Genomic DNA, 24,870 nt, shown 5'->3' with positions numbered 1-24,870 from the left:
TATATTTCTCACTTCTTGTTGTCTCACCTCCGTTCTAAACAATGAGTCCTATGCAAGTTGGATGTTTGTAATTTGGGGACTACTTGTACTTGGGAAAGAGCTTTTCAGAAGTGCCCCAGCATTGTGGACTGGAGGTCTTTGGAAACATATATTTCACAGGAAGTATTCGGAAACTTATTTTTAGAATGGTTAGAGCCATATTTTTATTTTAGAAAGATGTTTGTAGCCAAAACCAGGTGGGCTTAGTATTTTGTATGGATATGGATTAATTGTTTTCTCAACTTGTGTGTGGTTTTATTAATAAAGGGACTATAATTTTGATCATGCCTTATGAATCCTTCTTCAGTCTAATGACCACATGACCCAAGAGATACAGAAACATTTTAACTGAAAATAGGGGAAAATATCTTTCACAGTGCTGGTGAAATGTAATCTACAAAGATCCTCCCTCAAACATACACACATACACACTCATTGAGAGGCAAACCTAAGAAGACTCAGAATAATTTTTATTTAAAGTGACAAAAATACCATTTAAAACACACACAATATTCAAATCAAATCGTGTTTTACTGAAGGCTAAAGTCATTCAGTTCTGCAATCAAGCTGTCATTCCCTGAGATTCTTTAGCAATTTTGATATTATCTTGACTATTTTAAAGTGAGCACATGCAATACCTCAAAGAAATAATCTAAACCCCACTTCTTTGGTCGATTGGATAAACTGTCAATTTTTTCAAGAAACCTAATATCACAGTATTTGCCTGAAAAAGAAAATTAAAAAAAAAGATGAAAGGTGCTTTTTTGCATTTGCCATCTGTATTCTATGACTCATTGATTAAAATAAGAAAATAACATTTGCTCATATATGCTATCAAATAAGTAATCCTGACTATGTATTGCAGGAATAAATTGCCTAATGTATGTGCAGATATACATCGGCAATAATTACAACCATAAATATTTAGTATCCATATCATATAGCATATAGGATGGCTGATTTATGGAATTGGTGAGAAGTTTAGAAGCTTTGGAGAGAATAAGAATGGATCCAGAGCTCTAGATTAAATTATGGGGATTCAGCACTGAAAATATCTTTCTACCGCAAGGTGACAGGATCTGTTTGCTAGAGATGTGGAGTCAGGTTTCTTGTCTTTAGTACAAAACAATCAGCTGTTTTACTTTTTAGGGAAGTAATGAGAAGTTTGATACATTTCTCGTTTCTATTTTCAGACAGCACGTGCTTCTAAATCCTGCTTACAAAGTAAATATAGCGCTGTCTGCTTTCAGTGGAGGACGTGTCAAGTTTGTTCCTGTTACCATGAATATGCATTTGGTCTGTTAAATGCACTCTGATCAACATTAAACGTTCTAGGGTTTTTAGCTGACTCACCATATAAACTTTTCACTTCAGAATCAGGAACATAGAATGGTGGACCTGAAAAAGAAAGGAAAAACATAAGGAAAAGGTGAAATCCCAAACTAGGTACATCACTAAATTGACTGAGAATCACAATATAGTTGCTTTTCTAAGTGAGTGCAATGACCCAACCAAATTAATTTTAATGTAGTTTGATTGTGAGTTGTCCACACTCTCAAAACTATGGGGTAGTGTGTGTGTGTGTTTTTTAAGAGGTTAATGGTAAGGAAAACCTTACATGAGATTTTGTTCTTGGTACCTAAACTTAACCCCAATTTTAGGTCTGAACTAAACATTTAAGTAACTAAGATGGATTTCCATGATTATGTTTTCTACTGAATAATAGAATTCTCCCTTTTTTGCAGATCCATGAAGTAAAGTAAAGATTTCCCCTTGACATTAAGTCTAGTCGTGTCCTATTTTGGGGGTTGGTGCTCATCTCCATTTCTAAGCCAAGGAGCCAGCGTTGTCCGTAGACACCTCCAAGATCATGTGGCCGGCATGATTGCATAGAGAGCCATTACCTTCCTGTCAGAGCAGTATCTATTGATGTACTCACATTGGCATGTTTTCAAACTACTAGGTTGGCAGAAGCTGGGGCCCACAGCAGAAGCTCACCTCGCTCCCCAAATTTTTATTAACTATTTTGGGAGCCAAGTTTTAGGCTTAAAGGGGCAGGGGGAGGCACACAACTGAAAATACACAATAAAACAGCAGAAAACAGAAAATATGCTTGGATCACAGGTCAACATATATTTTTGAACTCGGACATGGTTTATCCTTCTGCCCTTTAATCCCTTCTGGACTTATCCCTTAACCCAGTTTCTTGCTCATCTCTAGTTGTAAAAGGTCACCTCTTGATGGGAAATCCAATACAATACTATGCCACAGTGTTATAGCTACAAAATATATAGCTATGCTTTCATCCAGACTATCTTTACCTTTATGTTTTCTTGGATCATATTCACAAGTAACTAGAAGACAACAACACTTCTTGTTCATCAGAGATAAGATTAACTGGGCATACCTAAGAAGAAAAACAAAACAGTAATTGGTGTATATAAATAAAGCATGACAATGTACAACTGAATCAAATCTTTGCCTCAAACGATTGGGTTTCCGTGGAACAACTCAGACCTCCTTTTGTGTGTTTGTGGGGGGATATACTACTCGTCCCATGTTTCAATGCATTGTTCCTTCCAGATATTTCAGAGAGTTCTCTGCATGTCCCTGAAACATTTGTTCCCACTATGTGCCCAGGCACTGCTACAAAATACTCTGATGAGCAGCAAAGCAGGAGGCCAATATTGTCTGACCCGAGACAAACAATGCACTGGGATGTTTCCCTTTGAAATGCACAGTGCTGCTGTAATGCAGATTCCATTCATTGTGTTTCATGATAATTAGTGAGTCTCTGTGGGGCACTGAGGGAAGAAAGGGACATTTCTGGCTTAGGTTCTAAACTATTGTATGCCAGTCCAGAATGGTTCAAAGCATAAAGGTCTTGTTTCAGATCACAGGGGAACTCTAGACATCCTCTCTACATAACTTTCAAGGACTCTGGAGTCAGACCCTTGCTCCCAGCAATCGACTGTGGGGCCCAACAATCACTTTTAGAGGCTAGAGAAGTGATTCTCAACCTATGAGTTTCCAGGTGTTTTGGCCTACAGCTCCCAGAAATCCCAGCCAGTTTACCAGCTGTTAGGATTTCTGGGAGCTGAAGGCCAAAACATCTGGGGACCCCAGGTTGAGAACCACTGGGCTAGAGGTCAGTGGCACAGTATGCGATGATGATAGTGGTTGATAATTATGTTTTTATTGTTATGTGTCTTGAAGTCATTTCTGAGGCCCCTTCCACACAGCTGAATAAAATCCCACACTATCTGCTTTGAACTGGAATATATGTCAGTGTACTTTGCCCAGAAACTAACCGGCAGCCAGTGGAGTGATTTTAGTATGGGTGTAATATGCTTAATCCTGGATGTCTCTGTAACCAATCTGGCTGCAACATTTTGAAGCAGCTGGAGTTTCTGAACTTGGTACACAGATACCAATTATGTATTAACTTGTTGTGATTGTATTGTATTTTATACTGTTATATTTTTGTATATTGTTGGGCTTAGTCCCCCATGTGAGCCGCTCTGAGTCCCTTCGGGGAGATGGGGCGGGATACAAAATAAAGTTGTTGTTGTTGTTGTTATTTTATTATGACACAGCAAACAAGATAGATATGCTGGATTTCGTATCACAAAATCACACGTCGAACACTTCCCAAGTGTCTAGGACTCTGTGATGTATTTTCAGATGATGCGTGCAGATCCCAGTAGGGTGGCCTTTTGCAGTTGGCAGATCGTAATTTTGTCAATGTCTATTGTTTCCAAATGCCGGCTGAGATCTTTTGGCACGGCACCCAATGTGCCGATCACCACCGGGACCACCTGTACTGGTTTCTGCCAGTCTTTGAAGTTCAATCTTGAGGTCCTGATAGCGGCTGAGTTTTTCCTGTTGTTTTTCGTCAATGCGACTGTCACCTGGGATAGCAACATCAATGATCCAAACCTTTTTCTTTTCCACAACTGTGATGTCTGGTGTGTTGTGTTCCAGAACTTTGTCAGTCTGGATTCAGAAGTCCCACAGTATCTTTGCGTGCTCATTCTCCAATACTTTTGCAGGTTTGTGATCCCACCAGTTCTTTACTGCAGGGAGGTGGTACTTGAGCCATAAGTTCCAATGAATCATTTGGGCCACGTAGTTGTGCCTCTGTTTGTAGTCTGTCTGTGTGATTTTCTTACAGCAGCTGAGGATATGATCAATGGTTTCGTCAGCTTCCTTGCACAGTCTGCATTTGATTTTTCAATCTTGGCCTTAATTGCATTTGTTCTGATGGCTTGCTCCTGGGCTGCAAGGATCAGGCCTTCTGTCTCCTTCTTCAGGGTCCCATTTGTGAGCCATAGCCAGGTCTTCTCCTTATCAGCTTTTCCTTCAATTTTGTCAAGGAACTTTCCATGCAATGTTTTGTTGTGCCAGCTGTCAGCTCTAGTTTGTAGTGCGGTTTTCTTGTACTGATTCTTTGTCTGCTGTGCTTTGAGGAGTTTCTGATTTTTTACTTCAATCAAAGCAGGTTCTTCACTTTGCTTTACATATTCTGCCAGGGCATGTTCTTCTTTGACTGCTTGTTTTACTTGTAAGAGTCCTCTGCCCCCTGATCTTCTAGGCAGATATAGCCGGTCAACATCACTGTGGGGGTGCAGTGAATGATGAATGGTCATGAGTTTTCTTGTTTTTCTATCCAAATTGTCCAGTTCCACCTGTGTCCAGTTTATGATGCCAGCAGTATATCTTATGACAGGTATGGCCCAGGTGTTTATGGCCTTGATGGTGTTGCCCCCATTGACCCTTTGTGTGTATTCTTTACTGACCACAGTTTTCACATGTTCATGCTTGATGTTGTCCAGCTGTAATATGCCCAGAAATTTATAGGCCTCTGGTTGGTGACACTTTATTGTTTGGCCATTAGGCATATTTATGCCTTCACTTTCAATTATTTTTTCCTTCTTCAATGCTACTGTCGAACATCATCATCATCATCATCATCATCATTATTATTATTGTTATTATTATTATTATTTTATAGCCCAATGTAAAAAGCATTGCAGAAGTCTAACCTTGAGCTTCCCAGCACATGCACTACCATCTTTAGGTCCTCCAAATTTAGGAAGGGATGCAGCTGATAGTAAGCACTCCTGACTGTCCCATCTACCTAGGCTGACATTAGAAGAAACAGGCCTGGGACAATTCCCAAGCTTCAAATAGTCTTCCAGGAGGTGTGTAATCCCATCTAGAATTGATTGACACACCTCCATCCCCAGGATAGGACCCTTAATGGCAAGTACCTCTGTTTTATCTGGATTCAGTTTCAATGTGTTTTTCTTCATCCAGCCTATTATCTCCTCCAGGCATTCATTCAGAAGAGACACGTTATCCTTAGCTAACGCTATTTTTGAACATATGGAGAAATAAAAGAAGGCCCGGGACCTTATTTTTGTGTGTATGTGGGATAAGCTCTTAATTTGCTCTCCTCAATCAGAAATGGCCTACCTTTCATTTTTGGTTTTGAAAAACAACATTTTGGGCATTTTTGATGGGTCTAAAGCTGGCCCCTGGGACGGGGGTGGGATTGGCTCCTGGATGTGACAAAACTCTCTATCTCACAGGACAACAGATCTATGCCTGCTGTAGATGAACAATACTGACCAGAAAGTTGCTTAGTGTGAGAATCCATTATACAAGGTCACTAAAATCCTTCTAGGCTTCCCTAAACATTTGATCCAGCTGGACTGATAAGCTGTTGAACCCTTTCCTGTAAGTGGTGCTACACAGCAAGTGTCAAAAGTGGAACCAAAGCATTGTTGTGATGGCATAACAGAACAGGTTTAATAGTAACATAAAACATCCTAACATGTACTGACCTTTCTCTTTCAGAAGGGTTAACAGCTACTAGAGAGCCCCTGTCCCAAATCCCATCAAATTTGCCAGTAATTGTGCTAAAAGGAGGGAAGATAAAGTTGCATATCAGAAATTTTACAACTGTGCAATAGAAAAAACAGATACTGCAAAGAAGAAGAGTAGGTCGTAAAGAGTATTTCTGAGATCACTCTGAATCTGCATGAGGAAGACCATGAAAATGAAACATCAGGAATATTGTCCAGATTAGAACAAAATACATTTACTGGGTTACGATGAATGTAGCACAAGCTTTTCTTACGCTGCAAGGCTATGGCTCTTGTGTTAAATTCAAATTCATGGTATGAAAAATATAGCATACTTTATATAAACATTATATATTATTTAAAGCCTAGGACCCGAAACATTGTGAAACATGTCAAGTTGTCCTCAATGCACAACTCACTAATGAACAAAATAATAGGAACTAATAAATTAAAATCAATTAAGTTCTGAATGAAGTTGGACATTTGCTAATTAAAAGAGGCAGCTGAATTATATTTTTCAAACCAAGGGGACCAATTTAATTTCAGCATTAGCATTTCTACATAATTAAACTAGTAATTATAGTATTAGGGAAATGATACACAATACTAAAAAGCCAACATTTTATATGTTGGTTCTTTATCAACCTAACTCTTTTGGATTTTTGCAAAACTACTAGTTTTTTGTTTGTACCTCAGGATGAGGAATTGCAAGGCTTAACTCACAAAACTGAAAGCACTTATTCAAGAGCAGTTTTAGTGAAATGTATGAGGTTTAAAGGACTTATGGGATTAGCTACATTTTGACATTCACATCATCATAAGCATTATAGTAGATGGGGAAAATAAAAAGCATTTTATTCTTACCTGGTCAAATCATATATACTGCAACAGTACAAAGAAATATTTCCTGTTGTGCTCTGTAATTAAAAAAGAAAAGAGACTTTAAAAAACACTAAAGTAGAAAGTCTGATTAGTAAGTTTTCAACAAGCATTATATCAAAGCATTAAATTTTATTTCAGCATTTGAAACCCAGACATACATCCCAACTTGGAAGATATTTTCTGTTTGGCCTTAAACACACAAACTCCATAATAGTCCCCTAAGCTCACAGGAACTTCAATGCAAGAACTTAATGCAAAACTGCTGAATTAATATTTTTCAAGAAGTTTACTTCTACTATTTGGGATTTCCATCAATTATGAGTATGAGGTCACTTCTTGACTTCTTGAGAACGGCCACAAAATTATTCTAGAGTCTATACTTTTAGCATTATTATTGGTAGTATATCTTGGACACCAAATTCCATTCTGAGATCATTGCTACATTACATTTTTTTTTTTACTACAACCATGGTGCGTGTATGCATATCTACTGATGTATGTGTATCTATGTGTATGTATATTACAAATTTTGGAAATGTAGGCACCCAGCAAAATATTTTATGCATCCAATAAAGTGGATATTCTGGTCCAAGAAAGCTCATGGCTTGTGTTATAATAGATCAAACAAAGGGCTGCAGGATTCTTGGCTGTTTCTTCTATAGTAGTGGTTCTCACCTTGTGGGTCACCAAATGTTTTGGCCTTCAACTCCCAGAAATCCGAACAACTGGTAAACTGGATGGAATTTCTGGGAGTTGTAGGCCAAAACACCTGGGGACCCACAGGTTGAGAACCACTATTCTATGAGACAATTCAATTACTTGTCAAAGGTAAATCAGATGAATTCCAGTAGACTTCCTCACCTATGTTTAGAGGATCAAGACCAGTGTGCCCACAAGTCATCATGGGTAGGGGCCTTAAACAATGAGATGGCTAAAATTGGCCTTCCTTTACAATTTCTGAATGATCTAGGACCTAGGGCAAAACAAGTGCTCATGCAACGCACTCATTATATCTATGTTCAGTTGGATCTAGCAAGTATAGGTAGGTCTTCTGCCATAAAGTTTTTCGCTTCCTACAAAATGAATATTCATTTAGAACACTATCTGACTATTCCAGTTCCGTTACCCTTAAGAAGAATATATACCAGGGCCAGGTTTGAACAATTCGGTATTATGATGCAAACTGGTCGCTACTGTAACATCCCAAGAAATGAGAGATTTTGTGTCTTGGGAGAACAAATAGTGGAAGATATCGAACATTTTTTGACTGACTGCCCAACATATGCTGAACTTTGACACATATACAGTAGAGTCTCGCTTATCCAACGTAAACGGGCCAGCAGAACGTTGGATAAGCGAATATGTTGGATAATAAGGAGAGATTAAGGAAAAGCCTATTAAACATCAAATTAGGTTATGATTTTACAAATTAAGCACCAAAACATCATGTTTACAACAAGTTTGACAGAAAAAGTAGTTCAATACGCAGTAATGCTACGTAGTAATTACTTGTATTTACAAATTTAGCACCAAAATATCATGATGTATTGAAAACATTAACTACAAAAATGTGTTGGATAATCCAGAAAGTTGGATAAGTGAATGTTGGATAAGTGAGACTCTACTGTATTTACATCCATTACTATCTAATTTTAGGTCCCCCAACAGAAATGATCTTTTGACATTCCTTTTACAAGAACAAGAAAGATCCACCATAATCAGAGTAAGCCTTTTTATCCTGAAAGCTATCAAGAAAAGAGCACATTTCCTGAAAGAAGAATCAAGAAAATAAGATTTCGACGGCAAACATAATGTCAGCTGCTGTCCTCCCATCCTTTTTGCCTTGTTTTTATTTGTGTTGCACTCTGAAATGGTCATATGACTGGTCAAACAAATAAATTATTATTATACACTGACACTTTACAAAATTTGCAGGAAAGCTCCTACAGAGAAATGTATAGCAGATTTATCACTTTTTAATCAGTCCACAGGTTTTTCATATCTAAAGGCAAGCAGAAGCAGAACACAGGAATAAAGGCTAAAGCAAAGTGGTCTCAAAATAGTAATATCTTCAGCACAATCCTGTCACTTGACTATTTTGCTGCAAAAAGTGCATTAGGAAATGTAAAATAAAAAAGCAAGCTAGGGACTGTGTATCCATATAGCTTGACTGGTTCGAAGGTTGCATTGAGTCTTCGAAAACCATCCCAAAGTGATTGTTTTTTAAACCAGGAACTAGCACTAATGCTTCTTTGCCTCAGCAACGCAATGACTCCCTTTACTTTTATTTTTGTACTATACTATATTACTTACTATTAACTACACTGTCCCATTAGAAGTACACCACTGCCACCAACAAAAAGGTCACTACTACCGAAATACTTCCCATGTGGGGACATGAGAAGCCTCCAACAAGGATGGTAAAAATAGCAAAACATCCGGGCATCCCCTGGCCAACATCTTTGCATACGGCCAATTCTCTCACACCAGAAGTCACTCCTGACATGAAAAAATCCCTAAGTTTCCTTGTAACCATGATTTACATATTTATTCAAAACTATGGTTTCAGTCTTCAGGTTTTAGCGGAATCAGAGTTTATGCAACACTTGGCCTGTGACTTGTATGAGGACCCTCAAAATACTTCTTTGTGACCTTTTCTACTAAAACCACACAATGGTTACCATTACTACTGCTAAAATAATTACAATTTCAATACAATTTCACTACAGAGGAATTGAGTCTGTCTGTTGATTTGCAAATATGGCTTGCACGAGCCAGAGTGACATTGTTATCAGGTCAATGGTAAATGAGTCTAGTTACATATACACATTTTTTTTTTCAAAAATATATATATGAAGGATCCAATACAAACCTTAAATAATTTACCACCCGGGATTTCTGCCACTGTTTCTTCTGTAAAGGAAAGGTTTTGTTCAGCAAAGAACTCCTTCAGTGCACTTTCACTAATTTCCACCCCAATGACATGGTGACCGAGGTCAGATAACCTAATGGAACAACAAAAGATAGACCCAGTTACTTATGCCTTTTCACAATGTCTTCCAAAAACCTTTTTTAAAAGAATCAAAATCCACATAGGTCAGGGCCAGCCTCAATTCTCTGGGTCTGAGAATTGGCAAAGTGTGCAAGAGAACTCATAAATACTTTTGGGAGCAAAGAATCTCAAGTCAAAAAATAGGAGGGACATGAAGAGATGCCTAAGTTTTTCCTGATCAAAGTTATTCAGGGATAATTGATTTTCTTGTGATTTTTATCCATGGCATTCAAAGTACAAGTCACACCTTTTCCTTAATGCATTTGCTGATCATGTGTAGCTGGCCTCCAGAAAATCAGGAACGTGAAAGCATTATTGCATATGTCTACAATTGGGAGAAGACACTGCGGATATTGAGAATTTCAAACACAGGGATTTTTCTGGGATAATTTCAGTGGGAATAAGGTTCCATATGTCCAAGGATTCAAGGCATTCTTTAAAAATGAAATTTGGCGAGATGATTGCTTTTAAAAGCCATTCCTGAGACTAAATCAGGCTAAACATTAGAGAGTTTTGACATGTGCTAAGGCATAAATTTGTTGTTGTGTGGCTTCAATAATTTCTGATTTATGGTGAAAACCTATCCTAGAGTTTTATTGACAAGATTTGTTCAAAAGGGGGTTGACTTTACTTTTCTCTGAGGCTGACAGAGGATGACTTGCCCAAGATCACCCAGGATGCATCTACACTGTAGATATAATGCAGTTTTATACCAGTTTGATTTCCATAGTTCAGTACTACTGAATCATCGGAGTTGTTGTTTTACAAAGTCTTGAAGCTTCTTTGACAAACAGTGCCTTGCCAAGCTACAACTCCCATGATTACATGTCACTCAACCATAGCATTGAGTCATGGCAGTTAAAGTGATGTCAAAATGTATTAATTCTACAGTGCAGATGCGCCCCAGTGGGTTTTCATGGTTGAGCAGAAATTTGAACCCAGATCTTCAGAGTTGTAATCAAAGGCTCATCACTATGCCAGCTCTCAATTTTTACTTTAATCCCAAGATTATGGATTTTTCCGCTAAATTTTTAATATTTTTCCATCATGAAGCAAGATGCAAACCAAGCTGTACTCATTTCTGTGACTTCTAACAAACAAACGGGCCATTAGAAGATGCACCATGTTGCGAATTTGATGGTGAACACTGCGTCAAATATCTCAAAACCTATTTGCATCTGTATGAATTGAGTGGTCATGAACTACAATACTTATCAATACTCATACTTGCAATTTTTGGGTATGTTAATTATTTTGAACACTAGGCATCCCCACATTTTACTTTGGTATTTCCTTATTTCTGCTCTGGCCAAATATTACAATTTTTACACATCTCCTATTCAATGTAGTGAAGAATGCACATTAAACTACCTCTGTGGATTGTCTGTATTTCAAACTGAAATACTGTGTCTTCCCAAACCAGGTGTTATGTGGATGTTTTGGACTACAAGTCACATAAGCCACAGCCAGAAGGGCCCATGGTCAGGGATGAGAGGCCTTGTAGTCTAACATATCAGGTTTAGTAAGGCTAGCTTCATCTTTTGAACCGAGAAGGATTCTGCCATACATGATTGATCAAGGTTACGTTTCAGAAAATCAGAGCAAAGTTGTGTCTTGTAAGTCAGATTAATATTTCACAGGAATATTTGCAATACAAAGTACATCTGGGCAAATCAACAATATTGCACAATCTTTTCTTTTTCCATGTCTTTTGCATCTCCCACCTACAGAGCTGTAAAATGTCAAAATAGAGGAAAGAGCTGCGCTTCTTCATTCCCCCCATTTCAATCAAACACATACTTACCATTTCATTTCAATGGTTTTGCCACAAAGTGGAAAAAATATTTTCTGTCCATTCCTGCCATTCAGAAGGAGATCCAGATACTTCTTGAAAGAACTGCAGGAGAAAAGAACATTACTGATGGTAAACAAGGTAACTGAGTTTGACTGTCTGGTTCTATAAGCAAAATATACGGTACTTAATTTTAAATTACTGAGACTACTTTGACATTTCAGAATGGCTCTTAACACACAAACACACCCCAAAGTGATTGTATCACTGATAGCAGTATAAGGGACCATATTGTAATTGAATTGGGGCAAATTTGCCTTCTACAGAAGGAGACCTGACAAAAAGAGGCTCTGGAATATATTCCTCAAATATCCAAAGATATAGCTGTGTTAGTCTCTTGAAGCATAAAAAAGAAAAGAGGAGGGAAAAAAGGAAGGGGGGTTATATGCAAAGAAGGGTTTATTTTAGATTTATGAAATCCCATACAGAAATAGCTAGCTTATTACTTATTTATTATTTATTTACGGCATTTATATCCCACCCCTCTCTCCCCAAAGGGGACTCAGAGTGGCTTACAAGTTATATATACATACAATATATTATAGTATTAGCATAGCACAACATTAGTATCATATATTACTATATTGTGCTATACCACTATACTGCAGTATTATTAGTAATATTACATGTAATATATATAATTATTATTATATTGTAGTATTATTAGTATTATATTGTATTACAATATTATGATCAATATTACATGTACATACAATATATTATATTATTAGCATAGCACAGTATTAGCATTGTATATTACTATATTGTATTAGACCACTATACTGCAATAATATTAGTAATATTACATGTAATTATATTGTATTATTATTAGTATTATATTGTATTGTTCGACAAGCCCCGACTCTCCTAGGTTTTAGGAAACCAGTGAAGACGTAGCTATATGTATAATTAATTACTGTATAATTAATCCGCCAGGAGTCCCCTTGGGGAGACAGGGTGGAATATAAATAAAGTTTTTATTTATTTTTTTATTATCACCTTTATCTAAACTTTTGAATTACTGTAAGATTATACTTGGACTACATGGACATTTTGTTTGCTGTAGCCGGAAAGTTCTCATATATAAAGCAGCCTCTAATTTCTCAGAATTTTAACACAAAAAGCCCAGAGATTTTCATTCCTTTTTTCAGGAAGCAGTTCCCATAATCCATGGGCAGCCTGGCAATTGGTTAAGATGGCCAGTGATGACAGAAGTTGCACTGAAACTCTATATGGCACCAGGTCGGGGATGTATGCCTTTGTGAAACACAAAAAATACATACGCATGTCCTTCTTCATTATGAAACCCGATGTTTTTTATTTCCCATTTCTGGAGCCATTCTTCCTTAGGTACCACTCGGTCTGCTTGTAACTTGGCATCATCACATTTTTCATTGCTGGCTGCAGTTGGGGAATTTTCCATGGCCCAGGAAACCTTTGTACAGAGAAAAAGATCCAACAGCTACTTGTGAATCGTCCATTAAAATTCCTATATTGTCATTATGTTTCTGGCACACCTTTCCTTCAATAAAGTTTATGACAATATTTGTATCTGCCGCTTCCTTGTGTGTTAAGTAGGACCAAAGGCAGACTCACTTTATGTCCTGGGTCAAGAAGCAAAATGCTATTCAGACTGTAATAGAGGTCCTATCAGCAAAGCCTGGGGAAAATACTGAGTTTCTGAAGTTATGTGTTTCTGAGTGAAAGTGACTGTGTTCCCTCTGGCTGTACTGATAGATGGATGTGCACATATACTCTGAATGAGAGTGTAAACTGCATGTTTATGGGACTTCTCAGTGCAAATATGGATCTTGAATAGACAAATACAGTACTGAGGATGGAACAATGCACTGTATTATGAAATTGAAGGAGGAGTTACATGACACAACCACAGTGCCTGACCATGTCGGGGTAAATATGTTTGGGTTAGTGACCCTATGGTGAACCTATCATGGGATTTCCTGGAGCCAAGAGAAATCCCACAATATCCGCTTTGAACTGGGTTATCTGAGTCCACACAGCCATATATTCCAGTTCAAAGCAGATAATGTGAGACTTTATTCAGCTGTATGGAAGGGGCCTGAGAGCTGGGGCCCACATATAAAAACAAAAGCCATGCATGTTTGATACATGCATATAATTTTATGCCTAGTATCTTTAAAGCTTGGAGTAGTAGTTTGAGCACTGGACTATGATCCTGGGGTCCAAGTTTGAATCCACTCCGACACCGGCCCCTTCTACACTGTCAAATAATATTCAGATTATCTGCTTTGAACTGGATTATATGGCAATGTAGATAACCCAGGGATCAATGCAAGGCCTAAATGTTTTATGTAGTGCATGTCATTTCTCTTTTTAGTTTTATAATTTTAATGATTTTCATTTATTGTTATTGTTTGATATGTGATGTTTTATACATGTAAGGCATTTAATATTTGCCATTGATTATATTGGGAACCGCTTTGAGGGGAGAAATTAATTAAGAAATAATGTGGATTATCTGCTTTGATAGTCTGGATTACATGGCAGTGTAGAAGAGCACTGTGAATTAATACAGTAGAATCTCACTTATCCAACATAAATGGGCCGGCAGAACGTTGGATAAGTGAAAATGTTGGATAACAAGGAAGGATTAAGGAAAAGCCTATTAAACATCAAATTATGTTATGATTTTACAAATTAAGCACCAAAACACCATGTTTTACAAGAAATGGGCAGAAAAAATAGTTCAATACACAGTAAAGTTATGTAGTAATTACTGTATTTACGAATTTATCACCAAATCATCACAATGTATTGAAAACATTGATTACAAAAACATTGGCTAATGGCTACTAACAAATTGACTACAAATAATGGTAGAATTGCGTAAAATGAACTTGCAGTGACAACATTGTAGGAAATTAAATGCATAAAAAAATTCAGTCCTTGCTGCCTAGAGAAACAGCTGTGGATCTGGGCAGGAGGCAGACTGCGTTGGATAATCCAGAACATTGGATAAGTGAATGTTAGATAAGTGAGACTCTACTGTATGTGTTTTCTGATGGTCTTTGGCGACCCCTTTGACACCCCCTCACGACCCCTCAGGGGTCCCAATCCCAGGTTGGAAAACGCTGGACTACACAGAGAAGCCATTGAAATCCACAAACATGTGGACAACTTCAACACAAAGGCAGAAACCATGAAAATGAACAAAATCTGAGTTGCTTCTGGAGTGAGAGAATTGGCCGTCTGCAAGGACCTTGCCTAGGGGATGCCCGGATGTTTTGATGTTTTACCATCCTTGTGGGAGGCTTTTCTCATGTCCCCGCATGGAGCTGGAGCTGATAGAGGGAGCTCATCCACGCTCTCCCCGGGGGGGATTCGAACCTGGCAGCTTCAGGTCAGCAACCCAAACTTCAAGTCACAAGGCTTTTATCCCCTGGGCCACCGGAGGCTCCTACTCTAAAATTAGGACAATAAATAAAGAACACCACTCTGAAAACAGGGGAATTCCGGACAGGAAACAATCAGGGCCAGCTAACATCTTCCAACAAAGCATGAATCAGCCAGGCCTTGAAGCTGCAAGGCTTTTCAATGCTAATCAGTGTGATTAATTGCAATAGTCACATTTTTCTCCAACAGGAGAGTTCTTTCTCCCACCCTGGACCTTCCACAGATACAGTAGAGTCTCACTTATCCAACATAAACGGGCCGGCAGAACGTTGGATAAGTGAATATGTTGGATAATAAGGAGGGATTAAGGAAAAGCCTATTAAACATCAAATTACATTATGATTTTACAAATTAAGCACCAAAACATCATGTTCTACAACAAATTTGACAGAAAAAGTAGTTCAATACGCAGTAATGCTATGTAGTAATGACTGTATTTATGAATTTAGCACCAAAATATCACGATACAGTAGAGTCTCACTTATCCAACACTCGCTTATCCAACGTTCTGGATTATCCAACGCATTTTTGTAGTCAATGTTTTCAATACATCGTGATATTTTGGTGCTAAATTCGTAAATACAGTAATTACTACATAGCATTACTGCGTATTGAACTACGTTTTCTGTCAAATTTGTTGTATAACATGATGTTTTGGTGCTTAATTTGTAAACTCATAACCTAATTTGATGTTTAATAGGCTTTTCCTTAATCTCTCCTTATTATCCAACATATTCGCTTATCCAACATTCTGCCGGCCCGTTTATGTTGGATAAGTGAGACTCTACTGTATATTGAAAACATTGACTAGAAAAATGCGTTGGATAATCCAGAACGTTGGATAAGCGAGTGTTGGATAAGTGAGACTCTACTGTATCGTGATATTTTGGTGCTAAATTCATAAATACAGTCATTACTACATAGCATTACTGCGTATTGAACTACTTTTTCTGTCAAATTTGTTGTATAACATGATGTTTTGGTGCTTAATTTGTAAAATCATAACCTGGATAAGCGTTGGATAAGCGAGTGTTGGATAAGTGAGACTCTACTGCATATAAACCTCACTGACCTAGTTTCCAATATATCTCACAACCTCTGAGAATGCCTGCCACAGATGTGGGCGAAACGTCAGGAGAGAACGCTTCTGGAGCATGGCTAACAGATCGGAAAACTCACAGCAACCGAGATTCTGAAAGACATTTGCACATGGGACCCAATTCCCCTTGCTTTAGATCAGGCATGGGCGAACTTCGGCCCTCCAGGTGTTTTGGACTTCAACTCCCACAATTCCTAACAGCCTGCGGCTGTTAGGAATTGTGGGAGTTGAAGTCCAAAACACCTGGAGGGCCGAAGTTCGCCCATGCCTGTTTTCGATGCATTTGAGACCACGGTGAGAACAATAAAGGTCACCTGTAGAGGAAGCGTGCTGGATGGGCGAGAGGCGCCAGCGTCTGGCTCGGCCAAGGAACGGGCTTTGCTCCTGCCTTTGTCTCCTCCTCCGTTGAGCGCAGGCCCAGGAAGCGGAGGGCAGAGGAAAAGAGAGGAAAGGGCGTGCTTCTTGCCGGCGCCTCCTCCCCGTTGAGGGCAGCGGAAGCCTGAGAGGCAGCGGCAGAAGAGGAGAAGAAGGTGGTGGCTGGAAGGAGAGAGAAAGAGGGCCACGAGGGCTGGCTGGGCAATTGGGCCAAGGCTCCAGAAGCCCGGCGAGGTAAGGGCGGCGCAGCGGGGCTTGTCCCTGCCTGCCTGCCTCGGCCTCCATTCCACCTTCCCTCCGCTGACACAGCGCCAAAGGTATCCTTCTATTGTAATCCACCATGGTGCCTTCCTTGGATTAAATGAGCAGTGAAGGCTCTTTAGAAGCAGGAGCTCCAATGCTGCCCAGCCTGAGCACAGGGTGCAGCCATGGCTGTTCCATTGGAGGAACAGTGCTATTATTGTCTCCTTGGTTGGACCAAGGAGACCTTTCACTTGTGCAGCAATTAAAAAAATATATATTTGTATGCATTTGCTAGCTTGTGCCTGCCTGTTGTTTGTGGACAGTGTGGCTATTTCTAAAAGCAACATGGAACATGTTTAGTCTTATGTCTGCCGTTTCATGTGTTCTAATCTTATGTCTGCCTTTTATTTATTACAAGTAGAGTCTCACTTATCCAAGCCTCTGGATTATCCAAGCCATTTTTGTAGTCAATGTTTTCAATATACAGTAGAGTCTCACTTATCCAACACTCGCTTATCCAACGTTCTGGATTATCCAACGCATTTTTGTAGTCAATGTTTTCAATACATCGTGATATTTGGGTGCTAAATTCGTAAATACAGTAATTACAACATAACATTACTGCATATTGAACTACTTTTTCTGTTAAATTTGTTGTATAACATGATGTTTTGGTGCTTAATTTGTAAAATCATAACCTAATTTGATGTTTAATAGGCTTTTCCTTAATCTCTCCTTATTATCCAACATATTCGCTTATCCAACATTCTGCTGGCCCGTTTACGTTGGATAAGGGAGACTCTACTGTATCATGATAGTTTGGTGCTAAATTCATAAATACAGTAGAGTCTCACTTATCCAACATAAACAGGCCGGTAGAATGTTGGATAAGCGAATATGTTGGATAATAAGGAGGGATTAAGGAAAAGCCTATTAAACATCAAATTACATTATGATTTTACAAATTAAGCACCAAAACATCATGTTGTACAACAAATTTGACAGGGAAAGTAGTTCAATACACAGTAATGCTGTGTAGTCATCACAAATTTAGCACCAAAATATCACAATGTATTGAAAACATTGACTACAAAAATGCGTTGGATAATCCAGAATGTTGGATAAGTGAGACTCTACTGTATATAACATTGTACAATACATTGTGAATCAATTAAAAGCTATTACATTACATCAGACATTCTTAAAAACTCTTATAAAATACAGATGGGCATGTTCGAGGCTAAAAGATTGGGTCTGTCAATTGAGTTCCAGCATAGATAATAATAATTAGTGTTGCTAATTGTTACTCGAAAGCCTTTTAATGCATTTATTTAATTCTCATATACAGTAGAGTCTCACTTATCCAAGCCTCGCTTATCCAAGCCTCTGGATTATCCAAGCCATTTTTGTAGTCAATGTTTTCAATATATCGGGATATTTTGGTGCTAAATTCATAAATACAGTAATTACAACATAACATTACTGCACATGGAACTACTTTTTCTGTCAAATTTGCTGTATAACGCGATGTTTTGGTGCTTAATTTGTAAAATCATAACTAATTTGATGTTTAATAGGCTTTTTCTTAATCCCTCCTTATTATCCAAGATATTCGCTTATCCAAACTTCTGCCGGCCCGTTTAGCTTGGATAAGTGAGACTCTACTGTATTTATATCCCGCCCTTCTCACCCAATAGGGGACTCAGGGCGGCTTACAATAAAACACATATATAAAATTGTACAATACATTGTGAATCAATTAAAAGTTATTACATTACATCAGACATTCATAAAAACACTTATAAAATACAGATGGGCATGTTCGAGGCTAAAAGAATGGGTCTGTCAATTGAGTTCCAGCATACATAATAATAATTAGTGCTGCTAATTGTTATTCGAAAGCCTTTTAATGCATGTATTTTATTCTCATATATGTATTTTCACATGTACCCCATCTCAAGCCTTGAGACGTGGATAACAAAGAATTTGAAACCAGGGGAATTCCAGACATGAAACAATCAGGGCCGGCTAATGCGTCCCAACAAAGGATTCCCCAGGCAGGAATCAGCCAGGAAGCTACAAGCCTTTTCAATGCTAATCAGTGTGATTAATTGAAGCATTCACACTTTCCTCCAGCAGACAAAAGTTCTTTCTCCCACCCTGGACCTTTCGCAGATATATTAACCCCGCTTGCCTACTTTCCAACAGACTTCACAACCTCTGAGGATGCCTGCCATAGATGTGGGCGAAAAGTCAGGAGAGAATGCTTCTGGGACATAGCCATACAGCCCAGAAAGTTCTCAGTAACCCAGTGTTTCTGGCTGTGAAAGACTTGAACAACATAATTTTAAAAATATACTTTATTATGTTGCTGTTGTTATTGTTATATTACACTGGCGAACACATTTTGGTACTTCAAATGTTAGCCCTGTTTCTGGGTATATTCCAAAATTAGCATCAGTTTTCCCCCCTCAGTCGTTGTCGAAACTCAAAGTCACCATATCTAAGAAATGAGCCGATGGGGTCTTTCCAATGCAGTTGTCCGAATCTACACCCCAAATAACTCCAGGAGCAGGCCTCAAATCCAAGACACTAAGAAAAAAAAAATTTTTTTTGGGCTGTGTTACTGTTACAGATCGTGGATTTACAAGGGAGTGGACAAGCTTCATTTCTTTGTCTCCTGTGTTTTTCAAGCAGCTCTGTTCTATTGTGTCTTCCAACTCTATGATTCTACTGGTGTCACAAATGATCACACTGAGCATGCCTCTGAGCCATAAGCAGAGGGCTTTTAACATATTCGTGAAGGGTGAAATAAATGTGAAGTATATACATGCCACATGGGGAAAAAGGAAGGAAAAAGGAAGAGGGACCCGACCAAGGGCAAGATGGATAGTATCCTTGAAGTGACTGGCTTGATTTTGAAGGAACTAGGGGCGGCGGCGGCCGACAGGGAGCTCTGGCGTGGACTGGTCCATGAGGTCACGAAGAGTCGGAAGCAACTGAACGAATAAACAACAACATACATGCCAAATGAACTGTTTCCTCCTTCCCTGGCCTGTTTGGGTCACAAGCAACTTCAGAGCAGGCCTGAGCCGATACATCACTTGAGAACCCGGGACCGTTTCACATTATATAGTTATAGCAGTGGTTCCCAACCTGTGGTCCTTGGATTACCAGTGGTCCCTAAGAACTAAAATATGGTCCGCGATCTCGCCGTTACTACACCGTTGCAACGAGAAACCCTCTTATAGTGCTGAGGCAACTGGGATAATGGGAGGGGAGAAGCTGACTACCCATTAAAGGCATGCCAACAAGCCTCCTGACTGCTGCTTCTCCTCCTCCTCCCTCCCCCTGAGCAGAGTTGTTCCATGTAGTGCATGGAAGTGGGGGTGCCTTGGTGTCTTCATTTTTTGGTCTATTCCTGGGGTTATTTGGGGTGCTGATTCAGAAAATTGCATTGGATAGACCACATCAGCTCTGGATTATTAAATCCAGAGCAGAAGGTGACATATGTTCTGGCATATGTTCTGACTGTTTTCTATCCAATGTAATTTTCTGAATCGGTGCCACAAATAACAAAACCGAATCAAAAATTGACCTAAAACTGATTCGTAAACCTTTTTGAATGTTGGAGAGTGGTCTCTGGTCAATGTGGTCCCTGGTCAGAAAAAGTTTGGGAACCACTGAGTTACAGCATTATAATTCCAATTTAATGGTCCTGGTTCTATCCAACGGGGTCCTGAATTTTTTGAGAAAATGAAGTAGCTCTTTCAGATGATACAATTATGGCACCACAATTCCACCAGGAAGTCCTGGTTCCATCCTTTGGGATTCTGATTTTTTTTGTAGTTTTGAGAGTCTCTTATAAATATGCTGGAGAGGCTATAAACCCTGGGATTCCACAGGATGTAGCCATGGAAGTTAAAGTGGAATCATAGTGCCACAACATTATAATGTGAAAAGTCCCAAAGACATTGCCTCTGAATAACTTTGAGATTCTTCCTTAGAATTTGTCTTTCAGTGGGTGCTGTTGCTGTCTTTGACACCTTGTTATAGGCAACGGCTTTTAGGCAATTCTTGGATGGAACTCGGCAGAACCTTTGGATACATTTGTGGTATTGGATTAGGTGCCTTTCATGTTGGAAGGTGCTTGTCCAGGAAATTATAGTGCTTTGAGTTCACTTTATACTAGTTAGTTAGTGTTTTGATTCCGCACTAACTGCCATGATTCTTTGTTCAAACATGCCGTCTTATCACCCTCCTGGTTTTTACCTTGCAGCACCATGTCAAGCAACAGAGCCCGAACAAAGAAAAAAACACAGGTGGTGGACCAGTCTAATGATAACCTTCCTCTGAGAAGTTCGGGAAGACAGGTATTTCATATAATTTGAAATGATTAAGGAAATTAAAACAGTTAGCAGTTCTGGCCCTCATGTGATACGGGGAAAGTATGAGTGCATTGCTGGCCCTACCGCCTCCATTGTACTCCTTCTGCCTGATCCCCCAATCCTTGGAGTTTTGTAATTTTAGAGCAGTGGTTCTCAGCCTGTGGTCCCCAGATGTTTTAGTCTTCAGCATCCTAACAGCTGATAAACTGGCTGGAATTTCTAGGAGTTGTAGGCCAAAACACCTGAAGACCCACAGGTTGCGAACCACTTAGAGCAGGGCTAGGAATCATGTGGTGCCATGGATGTTGCCGGACTACACCTCCACTTCCCAGCATTTCTTACTACTGGTTATGCTGGCTAGGGCCAATGGGAGTTATAGTCTGGCAACATCTGGAAGACTTTGGGGTTTCCACCTCTGTTTCAGATTATTTTTAACCACACAAGGAGCCTACACTGGTTGGAGAGGCCCCTTACTGCAGGGTGTTTATTTAGCTTGGAAAGTTAATTTTTGTGGACCACAACTTCCAAAATAGTTTTACTAGCCAAGGGATTCTGGAAGTTGTGGCCCAAAAATAACTTTTCCAAACTCTGGTCTTCACCCTTCCATATATGGAGGGCAGCCATATATGGATATTTTATTTATTTATTTTATTTCTCACATTTATATCCTGCCCTTCTCACCCGAAGGGACTCAGGGCCGCTTACAACAGTGGAAACAATTAGATGCCCATACAAACCAATATAAAACAGCACATAAAACAGTTAAAACTGTTAAATGATGGCTAGACTGAAAACAGCAGTGATAATTTTAAGTCATTCTGCAAAATGTCTACATTGCTTTAAAACTAGAACAATACAACCAGAAGATAGTTTGTTGTGTGATTTGATTTGAGATCAATTGTTTATTTGTATTTTTTAAAAATTAACTCTTTTCAATCATAGGCATGCCAAGGCAAATTACATTGTAAACTCCTGCCTGAAAAATTGCTATTGACTAAACGATAAAAGCAACAGAATTGCAGGCTGAGACTGTATTACCAAAAACTGGCAGAAGCAAAAACATTGTTTCTACCTGTTAAAAGAAAAGCAGCAAGCATGTGATTTATTATAACTGAAGTTAATAGAACTGACAGTACAACTAATATTTGGCCGAACCATTTAATAATCTTGTTCACAAGGCACCAGGACATATTCTCTCTAGCTAGTAACTGCAGGATGTTATACTCTGATGTTCCATTGCTCTGACATTCAAGAAGTTGTTTTATCTTTAAGTCGTTGTGCTTGAAATTTTAGTCTTAGCCTTAAATTTCTCATTTCGGTATTGTCACATCAACATGGAATACAGTTATTTTGGACTGTTCTTTATTGGATCTGAACTTTAGTTTTAATTGCAGTATGGAACACAGAATATTGTTATTTTGGACTGTTTTCTGTTGTTTTGAAGAGCTGGCCCTCTGTTTAATTTGCTTATATTTCCCCTGTATATCAATGTGACAAAACGCATGTAATGAAACCAGTTCTTTTTAGTTTTTTAAAACTTGTTTTACGTATAAGTTTATTTTTCAGCTGGAATATCTGCATATTGATACAGATTGTTGCACTTGCTAGGTAAGGAAGAAGGCTGCAGAGGCTGCTGAAGATGATGAAGATACATCAGAGAAGAAATATCGGAAGTGTGAAAAAGCAGGATGTACTGCAACATGCCCAGTTTGCTTTGCCAGTGCTGCTGAAAGGTTTGGGTGCATCTTTCCCTTTCTTCTGAACTTGGGTAGTGTTGATCAGCTTAGGAGAGACTTCTGTGGCTTTAGCCCTATTAGTAGTACAACTACAAATTGAAATTGAATTCAGACAAGACGGAAGTACTACTGGTCAGTCATAGGGCTGACCAGGGTATATGTATATTTTAGCTGTGGATATGATAGGGAAGGAGATTTTGAAAAATTTGCTCTGTTGTGGAAACAAGGAATGGTAATAAAGCTTCAGTGACCCCCTTTCCCCATGATAACTCTTTCTAGGGATAGATTTTTCTCACTTCCTGTTGTCTCACCCCCATTCTTAACTATGAGTTGTTTATAATGGATGTTTTTAAACTCAGGGACTGCTTGTATATACAAATCCACATGGAGCCTGAAGCATGGTTTACAAATGACACTTGATTAAAATCTGTGAAAATAGATACTTAAATGTGTAAGTTAAAACATCCACTAAAATCATCTGCAATCCGACTCCTTAATTTTATAGCTGCAGTATAAAACATGGATCACTATTAAAGTGATTCATGAGTCCCCTATCCTCTATTTTAAATAGCATTCATCACTTCTGCCAGGGATCTTCTGCACAATAGGGGTAACAAGAGCAGATTTAATGTTTCTGTAAAAGTGGCCGTGTAATAGGACATGGTTGGCAGTTTCCACTTCCTCCCAACTGCATGAGTCTTAAAATGGAAATGGGTTTTAAGCTGTGTGGGGCCTAAATACAATAAGACACTAGATCCTGTCTGGTTTTGGAGGATAAGTAGGATCAGCCCTGATTTGTATTTGGACGAGAGATCACCAACAAATATTAGATACTGTAATGCTGTATTTCAGAGGAACAAACTGACAAAGCCACCTCTGAGTATTCCTTGCCCAAGAAAACTCCATGAAATTCATGGTGGCAGCGTAAGTCAACAAGTATTTATTTGACACAGCATTACAAGTGTTACCATCTCTCCCATTCCCCCTTACCATTCCCTATTTTCCAGGTAAAGGACGATCAGAAATGTAATAGTCATCTTATGTAGAATGGTTTTATAGATGCTGTGATATGAGATGTCCCAACATCTATTCAAATTGCAGGACACAGCCAATAGTTTTAATGAATTGAATCCTGTCATTTTTTTATTTTTAGGTGTGCTAAAAATGGATATACATCAAGATGGTATCACCTTTCCTGTGGAGAACACTTCTGTAATGAGTGTTTTGATCATTACTACAGAAGGTATTTTATCCTCTTTAGATTCTATGGCTATTTTTGACATGATGCACCTTGGAAATGTTTTCAGGCCATGGCTAAGCTTGCTAATAATTATCTGTTAAAACCTATAAAGCTATGTAAGACTTACAGCACACTGAGTTCACTGGATTGTATTTGCTAGACTATTTAACGTGCTTGCATTTGTATTTTGCTGGTCCTTCTGATTTAATTTTAGCATAATGTCTAAAATGACAGTGCAGAATTAACCAAGAACAATAACAAGGAAATTGATGCTGCTATTTTCTGATGTGCGGATTCCCCCTTGCACAATTACTGGAAAACAACTTCTTTAAAATAACCATAGTAAATGGCAACAAATACTTTTAAAAAGCCAACAGCCCATGTGTATTCTTTAATCAGTATATATCAGTAGCTTGTGAGAAGTTTGTGAAGTTCCACGTGTAGCTTGGAATAATTTTTGTTGGGGCAACAATGCTCAGAATAGCCACTGGTCATTCTATCTGCTAAAGGCTGTCTGTTTTGGAAAAAACCAATCTGAATGGATGGAAGAGATTCTAACATTGAAAACATTGTATAGATATAGGTGTCCATAACTGGGATGGAGACTGGGGAATCATTACATGCATTCTTCATTTAATCTATACCATTTATATCCATCC

General features: G+C 38.7%; 2 protein-coding genes across 5 annotated transcripts in view; one reads left to right on the top strand and one right to left on the bottom strand.

Moving 5' to 3' along the window:
- Positions 1–488: 488 nt before the first annotated feature.
- tpmt (thiopurine S-methyltransferase) lies at positions 489–16,693 on the bottom strand. 2 transcript variants are annotated; one of them, XM_062980674.1, is made up of 9 exons: positions 16,544–16,693; positions 12,979–13,130; positions 11,648–11,740; positions 9,664–9,796; positions 6,774–6,826; positions 5,889–5,963; positions 2,361–2,446; positions 1,393–1,437; positions 489–763 (listed from the first exon to the last, which is right to left on the bottom strand). In XM_062980674.1, exons 2-9 carry the CDS (start codon positions 13,116–13,118, stop codon positions 651–653), a joined length of 738 nt encoding a protein of 245 aa, XP_062836744.1. In that variant the 5' UTR covers positions 13,119–13,130; positions 16,544–16,693; the 3' UTR covers positions 489–650. The 2 variants fall into 2 exon arrangements, with proteins under 2 accessions (XP_062836744.1, XP_062836742.1); XM_062980672.1 differs by lacking the exon at positions 16,544–16,693 and adding an exon at positions 14,974–15,110.
- Positions 16,694–16,704: 11 nt separating this feature from the next.
- Positions 16,705–24,870, top strand: part of kdm1b (lysine demethylase 1B) — a 33,359-nt gene continuing 25,193 nt past the window's right edge. For 2 of the 3 annotated variants that reach the window (XM_062980667.1, XM_062980665.1), the window contains exons 1-4: positions 16,750–16,921; positions 21,127–21,220; positions 22,844–22,968; positions 24,125–24,214. In XM_062980667.1, coding sequence (XP_062836737.1) covers positions 21,131–21,220; positions 22,844–22,968; positions 24,125–24,214 — 305 coding nt within the window. In that variant the 5' untranslated portion in view covers positions 16,750–16,921; positions 21,127–21,130. Of the gene's footprint in view, positions 16,922–21,126; positions 21,221–22,843; positions 22,969–24,124; positions 24,215–24,870 lie in introns of all 3 variants that reach the window. The other variant, XM_062980666.1, reaches the window with a different exon arrangement.

Source organism: Anolis carolinensis, chromosome 4, assembly GCF_035594765.1.
Source record: "Anolis carolinensis isolate JA03-04 chromosome 4, rAnoCar3.1.pri, whole genome shotgun sequence".
Taxonomy (NCBI): domain Eukaryota; kingdom Metazoa; phylum Chordata; class Lepidosauria; order Squamata; family Dactyloidae; genus Anolis; species Anolis carolinensis.
Note: the sequence above shows the minus strand (reverse complement) of the source record. Positions and strands in the feature narration are given on the sequence as shown.

Excerpts from the sequence above, each read along its gene's own strand:
- tpmt (XM_062980672.1), bottom strand. Across the intron at positions 9,797-11,647 it reads AAAACCATTGAAATGAAATG|GTTATCTGACCTCGGTCACC; the intron begins GTAAGTATGTGT and ends TTGTTCCATTAG. Across the intron at positions 5,964-6,773 it reads AGTATATATGATTTGACCAG|CACAATTACTGGCAAATTTG; the intron begins GTAAGAATAAAA and ends CCCTCCTTTTAG.